The 14416-nt window shown below is 46.4% G+C and overlaps 2 protein-coding genes across 11 annotated transcripts; both read left to right on the top strand.

The window, feature by feature from the left end:
- The first annotated feature begins 319 nt into the window (after window positions 1-319).
- Window positions 320-7408, top strand: LOC123079160 (protein MLN51 homolog). 10 transcript variants are annotated; one of them, XR_006437872.1, is made up of 13 exons: window positions 321-1004; window positions 1479-1581; window positions 1661-1768; window positions 1848-1955; window positions 2033-2409; window positions 2492-3153; window positions 3806-3923; window positions 4769-4864; window positions 5761-5813; window positions 5955-5991; window positions 6078-6110; window positions 6779-6852; window positions 7110-7408. XR_006437872.1 is itself a non-coding variant. In XM_044501845.1 (13 exons), the coding sequence occupies exons 1-11, from the start codon at window positions 490-492 to the stop codon at window positions 6103-6105; spliced, it is 2205 nt and encodes a 734-aa protein (XP_044357780.1). In that variant the 5' UTR covers window positions 321-489; the 3' UTR covers window positions 6106-6110; window positions 6779-6792; window positions 7110-7408. The 10 variants fall into 10 exon arrangements, 3 of the variants coding, with proteins under 3 accessions (XP_044357780.1, XP_044357779.1, XP_044357781.1); XR_006437871.1 differs by having other exon boundaries at window positions 6779-6857; XR_006437875.1 differs by having other exon boundaries at window positions 5948-5991; window positions 6779-6792.
- A 1858-nt stretch (window positions 7409-9266) lies between these two features.
- Window positions 9267-11882, top strand: LOC123079162 (protein SODIUM POTASSIUM ROOT DEFECTIVE 2). Its single transcript, XM_044501847.1, has 3 exons — window positions 9267-9974; window positions 10084-10159; window positions 11407-11882. Exons 1-3 carry the CDS (start codon window positions 9768-9770, stop codon window positions 11553-11555), a joined length of 432 nt encoding a protein of 143 aa, XP_044357782.1. The 5' UTR covers window positions 9267-9767; the 3' UTR covers window positions 11556-11882.
- Window positions 11883-14416: the final 2534 nt, after the last annotated feature.

Here is a 14416-nt window from a genome sequence, read left to right as displayed (position 1 = left end):
ACGCGGGAGCAGGCAACGAGAGTTGTTGTTTCTGCTGACACGGACGTGGCTTCAATCCGACGGTCGCATGTAATTAAATCGACGGCTGTTTTGCAGGCTGTTAACTAGGGTTTAGCAGGCGGATGACACCTAGCAGCCGTCCACGCACATACTAAAACAAGGACGAGTGGTGACAGGTGGGGCCAACAGGCTCCACCTACAAATCTCATTACTGTGGCCCACTTGTCGGCGCCTCAACATCCCTAATTTGTTTTTTAGCTGGACCTCCCAGTGGTTTTGCATAGTGGCTCCAGCTAATGAATGCCCTTCTTCTCTTTCCCCTCACGACAGAGAAGCTGATCGATCAGAAAAGGTGATCAAATCAAACCAGTCCGCCAAAAAACAGAACAGCTTTCCACGCGAGGTCGAGAAGCCTCTCGAACCTTCCGGATTCCCTCAAACCCTAGCTTAAACCCTAGCATTCTCGCCCAAATTGGCGCGGCGGCCTCTATGGCTGAAGAGGAGAAGGCGTCGACGGCGGAGGGGGACGAGAAGGAGGACGTGAGCGACGTCGACGACTCGCCCCTCCCGGCGTTGAGGCGTCGCGCGGCGGCGAGCGACGACGAGGAGGAGGGCGATGGCGGCGGCGGTGGGGGGAGTGGTTCCTCGCCGCCGTCGAGGGTGGTCTGGTCCGATTCCGACTCCGACGAGCTGGGCGCGACCGAGGTGGACGGCGAAGACGAGGGTTCCGAGGAATGCGAGGAGGTTCGCAAGGAGTTCGACGCAGGATCTGGGGGCGGTGGAGAGGCCAAGGAAGTGACGCCGGATGAGGTGGCTGCGGCGCCGGAGGACGAGGGGAAGTACGAGGAGGAGGAGGATGCCCAGGCTGAGACGGGAGCCGAACTGAAAGAAGAGGACAAGGAGAACAAGGGGTTCGAGCCCGACGCCGTGCCGAGAACAGGTGCCTTCTACATGCACGATGATCGCTTCCAGAACAAGGAAAACCGCAGCCGCGGGCGCCAGAGGTTCGAGCCTTTCGTCTTTCCCTGGTTGCTTCCTCTTCGGATGTTCATCTGTTGCTCGGTAGTATGCTCTCTGACCGTACAAGCTAGTCTGGAAGCATGTGCATCGCATTAGTTGCAGCAAGGATTGTCGATCAAATTTAACTCTCCCACATGAAAAATGGAGAGGTATCTTGGTGGGAGCACCTACATGCTTAGAGTGATCCAACTGTTCCCCGATTGGAGATTGTATGATAAGATCGTGCATTCAAAGGAAACATCGTGTGACACTGCAAGCACTGCTTGTTGTAAGAGCTTAAACAGATGAACTGCTACCTAATTGCATTTTGTTACTCACTGGCATTGACTGCTTGGCACAACTTCTAGAGATTGGTAGAGTTTGATGTTGGCTCCCTTTTCTATATATTTTTTCCATCCGTATTCACTATAAATATTAGCCCATAGTGTCTTCCTGATGTATCAATGTTATCAATTCAGGGACTTTTTCGGTGGCCAAAAGTTATGGAATTCTAAAGATGATAGCGTATGGCTGCATGATCGGTTTAATGAGATCAATACCCATGATGTTCAACATGACAGTGTCTGTATCACGCCTTTCCCCCTATCTGTTATGTGCTAGTATTCTTACTGACTTCGTTGATTTGCTTTGCTTTGTTTAGACAAGGAGGCCAAGAAGTCCATTTAGAGCTTGGGCTGGTGGTAGAACTCATGATGTTAACCATGATCGGTTTGATGAGATCAATACCCATTATGTTCAACATGACAGTGTATGTTTCATGCCTTTCCCCCTATCTATTGTGTACTAGTATTCTTACTGACTTTGTTGATTTGCTTTGCTTTGTTTAGACAAGGAGACCAAGAAGTCCTTTTGGAGCATGGACTGGTGGTAGAACTCATGACGTTAACCATGATCGGTTTCATGAGATCAATACCCGTTATGTTCAACATGGCAGTGTGTGTATCACACCTTTGCCCCCTATCTACTATGTAGTGTTCTTACTGACTTCATTGATTTTCTTTGCTTTGTTTAGACAAGGAGGCCAAGAAGTCCTTTTAGAGCATGGGCTGGTGGTAGAACTCATGACATTAACCATGGTTATCTAGAAGGAACCAAATCCGCATCCTATTATCATGATTACAGAGCAGACTACAAGTATGGGAGTACCAACAACTACATTAGATTTCCAAAAGAGGCCAAAACTTCCTATTACAGCGCCAAGAACTACAGAAGTGTTCCAAGAAAATCCCATTCGTACTATGACGAGCAGAACTGGACAGAATCTCGTATCTGTTATGTGAATGCTAAAGGTTACAACAATGCACCAAATGTTAACAGAGGGAAACCATCAAGGCCCTACCAACCTACCTGGAAGAATACTTTCCAAACCTCTTCAGTGCAAAACAATAGGTAAAGTGTGAATTCACTCCCCCCTTCTTAGAGATTGCTAGCTGAATTTAGCATTAACTATGTTGTTGCCTATGCTTCATAGGACATATTCCAGATCACGGAATGAGGAGGGCTGTTCTGATACAGGTGTGGGAAAGAACTCACATCGAACTTTAGGTTTGCAGAATGAACAAGAGTTTTCGTCGAAGCAAGAACCCTCCTTTGTAGAAAGAAGGAAAGCACGACCTGACATTTTAAGTAAGCTCTTCTCATCCTCCGTTCGAATGGCACATAGTTCTCTGAAACCTCAATCTCGTCCCAGTTTTGGAGTGAAGGCATTTGCTCCTTCTGGTGAGCATGGAAATACTGCTGGTTCTCTTAGTATGGTAAAAGGCATGCCTAACCTTGGTTCTCATTCAACTGTATCAACATCAAATAGCCAATATTCAGAATCCAGGGATCAAGGAAGTGGTTTGAACATTGGTGTCCCCACAGAGAACAAACTTTCTGCTCAGATATTTCATCAAAACATTGCCAGTGCCAGCAAAATTCAGTCTCATCCACAAAATACACTGATAAGTTCAACTGAAGATGCAGAGACCAGTCCCCCTCCTGGGTCAAACAATTCTTTAGCACCGTCTGTTATAATAGTGCAGAATGATAAGGTAGAAGCAGTGAGTGGCTCTTTCCCTTGTGGTGGAGGTCATGCTCTTGATGTTACAGTAGCAAAGGACCTTACTCTTGGCACTCCAGCAGTGTTGCCAGGTATGTATTGTTAGTTCCCCTAAAAAAAAAGGTATGTATTGTTAGTTGGATACATGACATATATGAATTTAATTATAAAATTGCAACCAGTAGAGCAGTCCAGCCACCCCGTAAAAAAAGTAGAGCAGCCCAACCATTTAAAGTTTGTTCTGACTTGGTACAGAAACTTTCATGCAGTCATGCACTTCACAAAGGGGGGAAATGGCAACGAGATTTGATTTCAACAGGTTTTAAATATTCTAGCATGAATTTGATAACTCAAATAGTTCCTTCTTTACGATTTGGAGCTCCAGAAGTGCGTATGGGCCAAGTTTCAACCGTAGCCTAGCTGCTAGAGAACTTTAGGAAATACTACTCTGTGATCATTCCAGAATAAGGATTAGGTCTAGGTATCATTTTATTTGCAGAGTTGTAGCCTTGCTTGTTCATACCAATTCTTGGTTGGTATTATGCTAATGTTATCCTATGTGTTATATTCTCAGTCTACATTGCCATACTGATACTATATATATATATATATATAGTGATGCTATATATATATATAACTCCGTACTCTTGTACCTGTCCTTTTCTTCTGAAATGTGTGCATGCTTGAGGCTCTGGTCCTGCACATTCTCTGTTACCCTAACTTTGAACTCCATTTCCTCGGCAGTTATGAAGTTTGGTGAGCAGCATCCTAGGGGACCTGATATCCCATGCAGTGGTATGGCTTTCCCAGGACTTTTGGCTCATCAACCCAGTGACAATTCTGAGCTTAATCAAATTACTTGGTATGTGGGATTCAATTTTCGTATAGATCTTTCGGAAGAAGTATTGCTTCATTTTTCTGATTGGTATCTTGATATTGAAGCTGCAAACTCCATTTAGCTAACTTCTTCATGAGTACTACAGATATTTGTGATTAGTTGTGGTGCACTCTGCAGGGTTCAAAAACCTGTTATCTTGTTAGTACTATTATTTGGGCCAAGCTGTTTTTTTTAGAAAATTGAAGCTTCATTACCCCCAGCCTCTGCGCCAGCTAAGGATGAATACAACCGAATTATTACAAATACAATAAAATCGGCAAAAAGAAGAAGAAAAAAAGGACGCCAAGGCAGATTGCCAAACGCGATACAAGCCATAGACGAGTCAGCATTTGGGCCAACCTATGTCTCAACTCTCAACAGTCCTACACTTGTTCATGCCATGCCATAAATGGATATTTTTTTCCTGTAGAAAAATTATCGGACATACAGACATTACTTATCCATGGCGTGCTGAAGGCCTGTCTGTGTTGGGCATGGTATCCACGGATACTGTACGTTCCTGTCATATGCTATTACAGAATAGATGAATATGACAACCATGGGTTCCTAGGAAGAACATCATGGTACTGAACTGGTTGATTACATGGTAGTTACTGGCAAAATTAGTCTGATTCCATTTTGTAGGATCCTCGAATTTGCTGTTAAGATTGGTTGAACGTGCTTAATCAGAGCATGTAATATGCCTGAGCTCTTAATCAGTAGCCAGCAATTCTAGTTACATCCATTTTACTATGGTTGGATCGTGTTATCTTATTCTTTGATCTAAATCGGCATTTGATCCCTCTTTGACTTCATTTGCTGAAAATTAGGCTGCAAACATTGTCTGGTGCTACTGGGGTTCTTGGGGCAACACATGATCCTTCTTATATTGGCAGTCATTATCCCCAACTATCAGTATTCCCAAGGTAAAATCCTAACTTCGGTGTCCTTTATGTTACACGCTTTCAGATATCATGTTCTCACCTTATAGGTGTATGTATATACTTCGCAACAAAGCTAGCTGGTATTTGCCTAACTGCAGCTGTAGTTAAATCAGTTGCAGTCAGAGTTTAGCATCTGAACTCTGAAAAATAATCACCTATAACAGTTACAGTTGTATGTATACTCCTGGTCAGTATTTTTTATTGGCACACTTTCTGGTCTGGTCGGTGCTAAAGATTTTGGCTATCTTCAATGTAATCACAATTACAGCATGCAGATTATTAGGACACCGTAATCTCAGAGCTAGTTTTTCCTATGTCTTACAATCTGGAGCTCAAATTTTCTGGTTACACTGAATTGAATGGCTGGCCTCGACAATTACAAGGTTCTCAACTAGCCTTTCTCTGTATCGTGTTCCCACTGCGAGTCGGACTTTTGCTTTAGCTGCCTTCCTGGGAGTTCCAGTATAAGTCATAAAACAGTAGAAAAACGTTTCTGTGTAGGAAGTCGGTAAAAAAAAATTTCGAAAAGAGGAAGTCACCACCTGTATATGGCTTCATGGATATTGGAAATGGGATGTTGGAGGTTTTTGCGTTTCAGCACCTGTTCCATTGATTCTTTTATAGGCATCAATGTACAACACACGAATTTGTGTAACTTTATACCTTGTATCTTGGTGTGTGCATTTCTTTTCTTCATTCCAGTTCTTTACAGATTCGAGGTTTTGTATCCATGTAGAGTGCCTGCCAACGGCCTGACTATTTCAAGCCAGATTGCGTGTTTTGCTTGGGAAACTTGCATAGACAAACAAGAACTACAGTGCAGTACAAGAAAGATGAATACCCATTGCTTTATGTTAATTTCTTCTTTTTCCCTGCAGACACGATTGTGTGACTGAAGTTCCTGTTTTGTTGAACTCCCCTGAAATACCAGGTGAAAGAAACCACTCAGTCTCATTGCATATTCTGTATTCTTTTAGTCTTAACTGATGTTTAAATGGTATATTATTCTCTAGATCTTACTTTATAAGTACAACTTATATTTTATCTCTTACCTTTTTGGTGGAGGTTGTAGGTCATGAGCTTGGCCAGCGCAAGAACAAACTTCTCAGGTAAGTTCAGATCATGGGAATTAATTAAGGTTTCTGTGTCGTGTTAACACCAAGTATATGTATTGACATCGCTTATAATTTATCAGATACTCAGAGATGAACTTCGCTTCATGAACATGGTGAGTTTAGTGACAACCAAAGCGAATCCACAGGACCAGCTCTCAGTCCGTATCAGAACTACTGCATTCTGCATTGTATTGCTACAGCTGTCAATTATAGCGCACAGCTCAGTACTTTCTAAGTCCAAGCCCTGAGCTCCTTTTTTTTTTTTCCTCCTGAAGCACTTTGTCACTGTAACAAAATACACCAGGTATGCCCACTTTTGCAGCTTCCGAGTAGATCTTGGAAAAAGATGCTGCCCTCTTCGTTATTGACAGAACTTAATTGCATTGACTTGTGAATCTAGGTTTTGTTATAGTAACACATAGGCTTTGGATGATGTGTTCACTGTTTCTAGGCAATTGGCACTTTGACTGCCATGGGAGGAAGTTCTCCCCTTTGCTGTTTGTACAACTGTATATTCATATTCTATTTTGGTTTCATTGGAACCACCAACCTATTTGGTTGCAAAATTCTGCCATGAGTTGGCTAGCATCTCATTCTTCTTGAACTGCCTTGGGTTCAGCAATCACTAGGAAACAGAGAGCAACCTTTATATACTCTTAAGATGTATTGTGATTTTTCATTGTTTGTTCAATCATGCATGTGGCATGTACGAGTCTAAATTAGGTTATACGATTCGTGGGTGTAAAATGTGTAATCTTGCTGCTCGATGTAATCTTGGCAGGTTGGACTGTTTAAGTAAGCAAGTCCTTTTGCTATAGTCCTGTCTCCTGTGCACTGGCCTGCTCCTTCTGCTGGGTCTGGTATTCCATTCTAACTACTCCCTCCGTTCCTAAATATAAGTCTTTGTAGAGATTCCACTATGGACCACATACGGATGTATATAGATGCATTTTAGAGTATGATTCACTCATTTTGCTCCGTATGTAGTCCATAGTGAAATCTCTCCAAAGACTTATATTTAGGAACGGAGGGAGTACATGCCAGTATGTTTTTTCTTGTTTGTCATTTTTCCTCATGGACATGCCACTATTGATTGCTTATGACCTTGGCAGATCTCTCACCATGATGATCCCAAGGTGGCAGTTGCGATCCGTGAACTCTTGCTCCTGGTCAAGAGGAGTAACTTTGCCTCTGCTCCGCTCTTCTCTTCCGTAGTAATTTCCGGTTGATTTGATCGTTTTGTCAGCATGGCCTGGGTTTGATATTTTCTTCTAACCAACTGCAAACCATATCGCTTCTCGCTATTAGTTGTAGCATGTTGACTCCTAGATGGTGGTTAGCCATGTCTTCGTACTCTTTTGGACGAAACTCAGTGTAGATTATTTGTATGCTGCTTATAGTTCTGTTCTTATGTGCTGCTAGGACATAGTTAAAACCCAGTCTTGTAGTCAGGGAAGAGAGCCATATGGTTCCTGTCCGTTGGATGATTTGGACCAGTTATTCGTATCTGGTGAACATCTGGTTGCAAGCACTGTCCACATGGATAGATTCCCTCTGCACAAAACGGGCAAGGCAGAAGGACATGTCCTCTTCATCCTAGTTCAGTAGTTCATCTCCTGCTCCACATTCGGCTCCAAACATGAAAACATGATCGTGGTTAGGACATGGGCCTCTGGCTGTGCGCACTTGAGCTTGTGAGTTGGTCACAAGCAGCTGTCTATCTGGCTATCTCTGCCGAGAGTGGTGTTCATTTACATGCCGGCAGGGAATCCGGAACACCACCAAGCCTAGATCGCAGCTCATCCCTGGTTGCCCGCCCGCCCGCCCGCATGACTATCTGAAGCGACAGAACAATGGCTTTCCCCGTGCATATGCTCCTCTGCTTTTTCTGCCCTCTAGTAAGTTTTTGGCACACGTGGTATGGGTCTCGGCCGTCCGCGAGACACACATCACGCTCACACTATCGGCTCATCATCGCACATCGTTTCGGTTGAACTAAAGCAAACATTTCTGGTGAAACGTCTCTACATTTCATTTCGCAGTAAGCAGATAGTACCGGGCACCTAGAGTGCTGGCTGGGTGGCCCAGGCAAACCTGGCGAGTGGCGGAAGATACACCGATGGTGTTGGCTTCATCATAATTCAGGCATGGATCCAGAACGAGGCAAAGGGGCAAATGGTACACCCCGTCCCTCTCGGGCAAGCGTACGGCCTCACCTGCGCCCCCAGCCCAGCGAGCCAATAATGCCGTGCTGGTCTGTCGGGCCCACCTGCCATGCTTGTCCTTCGGGCCATTTGCCTTGCACATAGATAGATGCACACACACACAGACATTCGCGCGCCGAGCAGGCAGGTAAATCGCGGAGGCCCACCACTAGATTCTCCGCTCACTAGATCAAAGCTGGAAGCGATTAAGATGTTGCGCATAGCCATCTGCAGATATGACGGCTTAATCAATCAATCCCATCTCTTGGAGCGCATTATGCTAGCTTTCGGCGAGTAGAAAGGTGACAGCGCCATACAACACGAGATGGTAGCGGCACCCAGAGATTCCTCTCCCGAGAGTTAGTACTGCCGCCAAAAGATGAACGCTTGAATGGCACTAGTACATCCGTTTTCTCATGAGCACGCACCAGAGGAGTGCGTTGATGCAGTCGCTTGGAATTAGTCCGCATTTTACCAAACGAGCTGACCAAAATCGCCATATAATTTGCCAAATTTCAATAGATATAGTGGCAATTGGCCAAACAATTAAAAGGCCGTCGTCATTTTGCAAAGTCGTGGTCTGCAACTGCAAGGAAGAGATGCACTGTGGCATGCGTCAATGAAGGTGACCAGAGCCTATTCTATGTCCTTGAGCGCCCTTGTTTAAAAATCTGTTGTCCCCTCGTGTCTCTTCGGCGCAAGGGCAAGGCGGATATGGTTTTATATGGTAATAATCGTCGCCGTCTTGCTTGTGTGTGTACGTATGCTCACGTTGCAGCGCATATATATATTCCCCACCGAAGGGAAAGCTACAAACACACACTATACACTGATGGCCGATGTGCGCAAGTGAAAGACACGTATGTGTCAGCCTGTGAACCTTGACGTGTCTAACCTAACTTTTCCTTGTTTTCAGTTACTTGTATAGTGTTTCTTTTCTTTCAAAAAGCAGTGTTTTCAGTTATTTGTATGTAAAGGCCATCCAGCCTCTCATTTGCACGACGCATGATTGGGTCCCTTCTATTCTATGGTTATGCTTTCAGCTCAATTTGTAGTGTATGCATGTACGCATGGGCATCGCGATGTGCGTGTATTCTCAAACGCATGATTCCACGAGTGGTAGCGCCAATAAGCAAGCACATTGTCACATGGAGCGCTTGCCAGCTTGTCTGTCTGTCCAGCCCCCTTGTCAAACCGGCTCATGACTCTGTCTTGCACCAAAACAAAAGCTATGATTGTATTCAATTTCAACATCGGGAGTTGCTTCAGACTTTTGAGCTAACATATAGCCCACTTTTATACTGCCCGGCGCTGCTGCTTATATGCATATATATTCTCATCCCTTGCCTCATTCCAAGCGCTTTGCTTTGGTAGGTCTGCTCGCTCAGCGCGCGTACCAGCTTGTCTCTTCTTCCTCGTCGCCTTAAAAGGGCCTCTGCGCTTTGCAGTGCGCTTTTCACTTCAGACTGAGCTTCACCTCTCAGAGACTTCGGAGAGATAGAGAGAGAGAGAGAGAGAGAGAGAGAGAGAGAGAAGCCGTGGTGAGTGAGATAGAGAGAGGAGAGGATGGGGAGGAAGCTAGGGCTGGAGAGGGTGCTGGACTGCTTCTCGCTCTCGGTGTGCGCCAACGCTTGCGTCTGCGTGCACGCGGTGGAGGACGAGAACGAGGAGAGCGAGGGGAAGGCCCTGGTGAGCGCTCAGCTGGACGAGCTGCTCAAGCTCAAGGACTTCGGCGGTGGGGCTAAGACTCTCGCTTTCCATCTGGAGCCAAAGGTGAGGAATTAACTAACGCCTCCCTCTCTAAGATGCCTCTGCAGAACATGCTGTGGACACTGCTAGTATTCACCTGCACTGCATAATAACATGCCTCCTGCTGATGCAGACGGTGGAGCTGAGGGTGTCCATGCACTGCTACGGGTGCGCCAGGAAAGTTCAGAAGCACATCTCCAAGATGGAAGGTACCATACGAATGAGAATTGAACCTTTAAATCCCTTTTTCGGGGCAGTGTTGACATTCTTTTGATAGGGCATAGCTAGTGATAAAAGCATACAATCATGCTGGGGTACTTGTTATCGTAAAGTTCCTATCATTTGACTCCAAACAAAAAAGGAATTGCAAAGTTTGTACAGCTGATCTGGCCGTAATCTTTGCTAATTATTCGCCAGAGGGACAACTTGACAGCTTGTTTTTTCCTTGATTATCTCACTGCAATTGCTTTCGAACCTGCACAACACACAGCAGATCTCTGCCTCGTGTCTTACTCTAATTTTCTCTTCCCTTTCAACGCCACCTCGATGTGTTGATACTTCAGACATAGCCAAGTGTGCGTTTCTTACTGCTAGTGTTTAAAAACAAATATAGTGTCCATTTCTTATTGGTGGGGCGGAGCATTAGTATATCCAGGATCTCGAAGTAATCAACGACTGTGAAATGTGGCGCGGATCTGTAGACCGGATAATTTTTCAAAGTAGAGTAGCGCCGTAGCCCACATGGGCGGGCGTCACGGGAATAGGAGCGCAACGTCTCAGAAGTCCAGAAGCATTTGGAGCAGAGATAAGTCGCGATCTGTCAGACGCGGGAAGGAAAAACACCCTGCGGCAGGTTGACCTCTGTGCGCCTCCAGTCGTTTCAAATTTTCAATATACAACAAGCGAAGCAAAACCCCAAATTTCTGCTCTGCTCTGCTCCCCTCGCTGCTGGGCTAATGGCGAACAGTGAACAAAGCCTCGCTGCAGTGGCATGTTACGGAATGTAGTCATACACGTCACCGAAGCCGGTGGCGGGTGGGCGTCGATCCCTGTGCGCCTGAGTTGGCTCCGGTGTCGTTTTGGCCGCGCGGGCGGGCGACCACGCGCCGATGCATGCATGGATCGGGTTCCTTCCGTTCGCGCTGCCGCTGCGGTACTGCATGATACTGCATGCTTGGGCGCATCCGCACATGTTGCTACTCTGCGCATGTGCAGGGCTGCCTGCCTTTTCTGGAAAAACTTTTGGTGGCACCGCCAGTCGGTGGCCAAGATTTGGTACTACTGCTGCTGCGGCGCTCATAATTGAGCTCCCACCAACTTCACCGTATGGCTCGTTGTCGGAGCATCTGCGTCGATAGATATTATCAGTTCAGTTAAAATATGTTGATTTACGAGTCGAGTGAGTCCTGGACGAGCGATCATCTTTAACATTTTGTTTCTGTTCTTGTGTGTCCAGGTGTGTCGTCGTTTGAGGTGGATTTGGAGAACAAGAAGGTGGTCGTGACGGGGGACGTGACGCCCTACGAGGTGCTGCAGAGCGTCTCCAAGGTGATGAAGTTTGCGGAGCTGTTGGTGGCCCCCAAGTCCCCGGCTCCGAGTAGATAGTTGATGATGATAAGCTGATAGGGTGGGTGTGACACATTTCACTCATAAAATCAAATATATGTGCTGTGATTCTCACGCAAGGCACGCATACGTAGCAGCACACGCAACCATGGCAAGGAAGAAACTATGGGAAGATTGTAACTAGGAGACCAAGGAAGAAGAGGGTGGTTGGGTCTAATTGGTTGATCTATCTACTCAAAAGAAAAAAGAAAAATAGCCCGTCCATACGTGCAGCATGCTTTAGCGGTTCTGTTTAGGGCCACTACGTACGTACGTGTGGTGTTGGTATAAATTGATCAAGTATGAAGGTATCTCTTGACGCTTGTATGTAACATGTCCCCGTGGATTTGGATTGTATGCAAGGGCATCTAGATCCGGGGGAAAGAAAATGTAGTACGGCTCACACCCAAGGTTGGACTGTGTGCTGTGCTCGGAAAAAAGTTGGAGCGAAGTCATGTCGGAAGGGGCAAATTTTCGTGTTTTGACCCTTTTGTGATACCTATTCGAGATCTGACCCTAATTTGAATTTTTTTTCGAGATCTGACCCTTTTGCTACCGCCAGGGTCCATGACGGTAGGGTGTAACAACCTACCGTCAGGGACCTTGGCTGTAGGAAACATCCTTACCGCCAAACAGACTGGCGGTAGCATGTACAACCCTACCGCCAAGGTGCTCGGCGGTAGGCATGAGCACGCACTGTGTTCAATACTTAGCAGGATTTAACGGTAGGGCATGCAACCCTACCGCCATGGACCTTGGCGGTAGGCTGTTATACCCTACCGCCATGGACCCTGGCGGTAGCAAAAGGGTCAGATCTCAAAAAAAATCAAACTAGGGTCAAATCTCGAATAGATATAAGAAAAGGGTAACACAAAATTTAGCCAGGATGTTTTAACGTTGCACGACACAAAAAGAGAGGGCCGCTACTACAAATAAGCCGGATGATTTTTTTAGAAAAATCATCCGCCTGCCTAGCCATCCGATCTGGCACTGTTAGCCGCTCGATCTCAGCAAGGCAGCTCACGCTTCTCTCCTTTGATCTTGTTCAGTTCGACAACCCCGCGTCTCCTCTAAAGACGGCGCCGATGTCCTCGCTGCGGCAAGGAGGCTGTGCTGCTGCTGCTGCATGCGCGCTCGCTGAGACACGAGCCGGAGCATCTCACTCAACTCCGGCGGTCGCCACCAACATGCTGCATCGCAACACCACTAGTGGTACGGGTGGACGGAGCCGCCGGCGACTGATGCATCGCAGCACCGGGAGCCACCGGAGGCTGCTCCATGGCAACACCGAGCGCGGCGCCTCCGACGAAGCTTCGTTGCAGCCCGCTCCGGTGAAGCTCCGATGCAAATCCGGCAAAGCTCCAATGCAACACAGACGGCTCAGATGAAGCTCCAATGCAACGTAGCACGCGGCGGTGACGGTGGTGACCGTTGATGCTGCAGTAGCAACGCCGCGCGAGGCTGCAACACAACACAGGTGGTCGACGGCATGTGCTGCATCGCAGGGCGCAACGACGAGAGATGCTACACAGCACACAGTAGCAACGCCCGGCGAGGCTGCATCACAGCACAACGGTCGACGACAAGGTCTTGCATCACAGTGCGCGGAGACGACGGTTCGCGCGCAGCACACAGTAGCAACGCCGGCAAAGCTGCATCGCAGCACAGGCGGCGATAGCAGATGTTGTGACGCGGATGATGTGCAGCACGGCACGACAATGACTTTGCAGCGCCGGTGGCCAGGATGGGAAGCAGCCGTGCTTTCTCCCCTTGCATCCCTAGTGGCCAGTGGTGCCTGATGTTGTGTCGTCGCTGGAGGAAGTGGGGGATGAGAGAGAGAGAGAGAGAGAGAGAGAGAGAGCAGTTGTTGGGGAGATAAGGTGGAGAAAGCTCCGGTGGTCGCCAACCTCCGGTGCTTGCTGAGCTGAGAGGAAGAGGGTTTGGTGGAGAAAAGGGACGAAGAGGATGAGGAAGGGGATGAGTGGAGGGGAGCACGTCCGAAGGGGTAAGGTGGGGGAGGGAAGCGGTGGGCTGAGAGGGCACGTGGCATGCATAGGAGACGGCTTACGGAGATAGAAAATCATCCGGTTTAAACTAAACGTTCTCCAAAAAAGAGTGGCTTGCTAGTTCGGTTGGGAGAGTCCCTATAGGACGTGAGCTCCTAAGCATCGCCTTTAGCGCCGCTGACGCGTCCTGGCGCCCACGCGCTGCCCACCTGGGCCTGGCCCAATAAGGTTTGGGACGCTCTGTAGCGGGAAAACAGAAAAAAAAATTGTAGCCCTCTCAGTATTCGAACTCGCGCCACTGCCTTCCTGTACAAGCGCGCCTAACCATTAAACCAACTCAACTAGAGTGAATGATAAAAGCGCCAACCTTATAAGAGCATGCGGCCGCCCTATTTATTGCATGTGTACTGTATCACTTAAATTTTCTGAATAATACAAAAAGATTGTGAAGTTGAATAAGTTCACCATTTTTTAAGAAAAGTATGCAAATTTGAAAAAAAATCATTCATTAAAAAAAGGTCCATCAAATTTGGAAAAACTTCATCAAACTTGATAAAAGTTCATTGGATTTGAAAAAAAATCATCAACTTGAAAATTTCATCGATTTTTCTAAAAAAGTTCATTGATTTGGAAAAAGGTTCATAGATTTTAAAAAAAACATCGATTTTGAAAAAAAAATCATCAACTTGAAAATTTCATCGATTTTTCTAAAAAAGTTCATTGATTTGGAAAAAGGTTCATAGATTTTGAAAAACATCGATCTTGAAAAAAAACACATCGATTTTTCTAAAAAAGTTCATTGATTTGGTAAACATGCAAAAGGAGCAAACACAAGCGACACTCGGAAATACAATG

Source organism: Triticum aestivum, chromosome 3D (assembly GCF_018294505.1).
Source record: "Triticum aestivum cultivar Chinese Spring chromosome 3D, IWGSC CS RefSeq v2.1, whole genome shotgun sequence".
Classification (NCBI taxonomy): Eukaryota; Viridiplantae; Streptophyta; class Magnoliopsida; order Poales; family Poaceae; genus Triticum; species Triticum aestivum.
This window is presented reverse-complemented; position numbering and strand designations above follow the sequence as displayed.

Bases quoted from the DNA above. Each gene is read 5' to 3' on its own strand.
- LOC123079160 (XM_044501844.1), top strand. From the start codon at position 490: ATGGCTGAAGAGGAGAAGGCGTCGACGGCGGAGGGGGACGAGAAGGAG. The intron at 4,865-5,760 runs GTAAAATCCTAA...TTTTCCCTGCAG, and splicing joins CAACTATCAGTATTCCCAAG to ACACGATTGTGTGACTGAAG. The intron at 5,814-5,954 runs GTGAAAGAAACC...TGGAGGTTGTAG, and splicing joins GAACTCCCCTGAAATACCAG to GTCATGAGCTTGGCCAGCGC.
- LOC123079162 (XM_044501847.1), top strand. From the start codon at position 9,768: ATGGGGAGGAAGCTAGGGCTGGAGAGGGTGCTGGACTGCTTCTCGCTC. The intron at 9,975-10,083 runs GTGAGGAATTAA...CTGCTGATGCAG, and splicing joins CTTTCCATCTGGAGCCAAAG to ACGGTGGAGCTGAGGGTGTC. The intron at 10,160-11,406 runs GTACCATACGAA...TTGTGTGTCCAG, and splicing joins GCACATCTCCAAGATGGAAG to GTGTGTCGTCGTTTGAGGTG.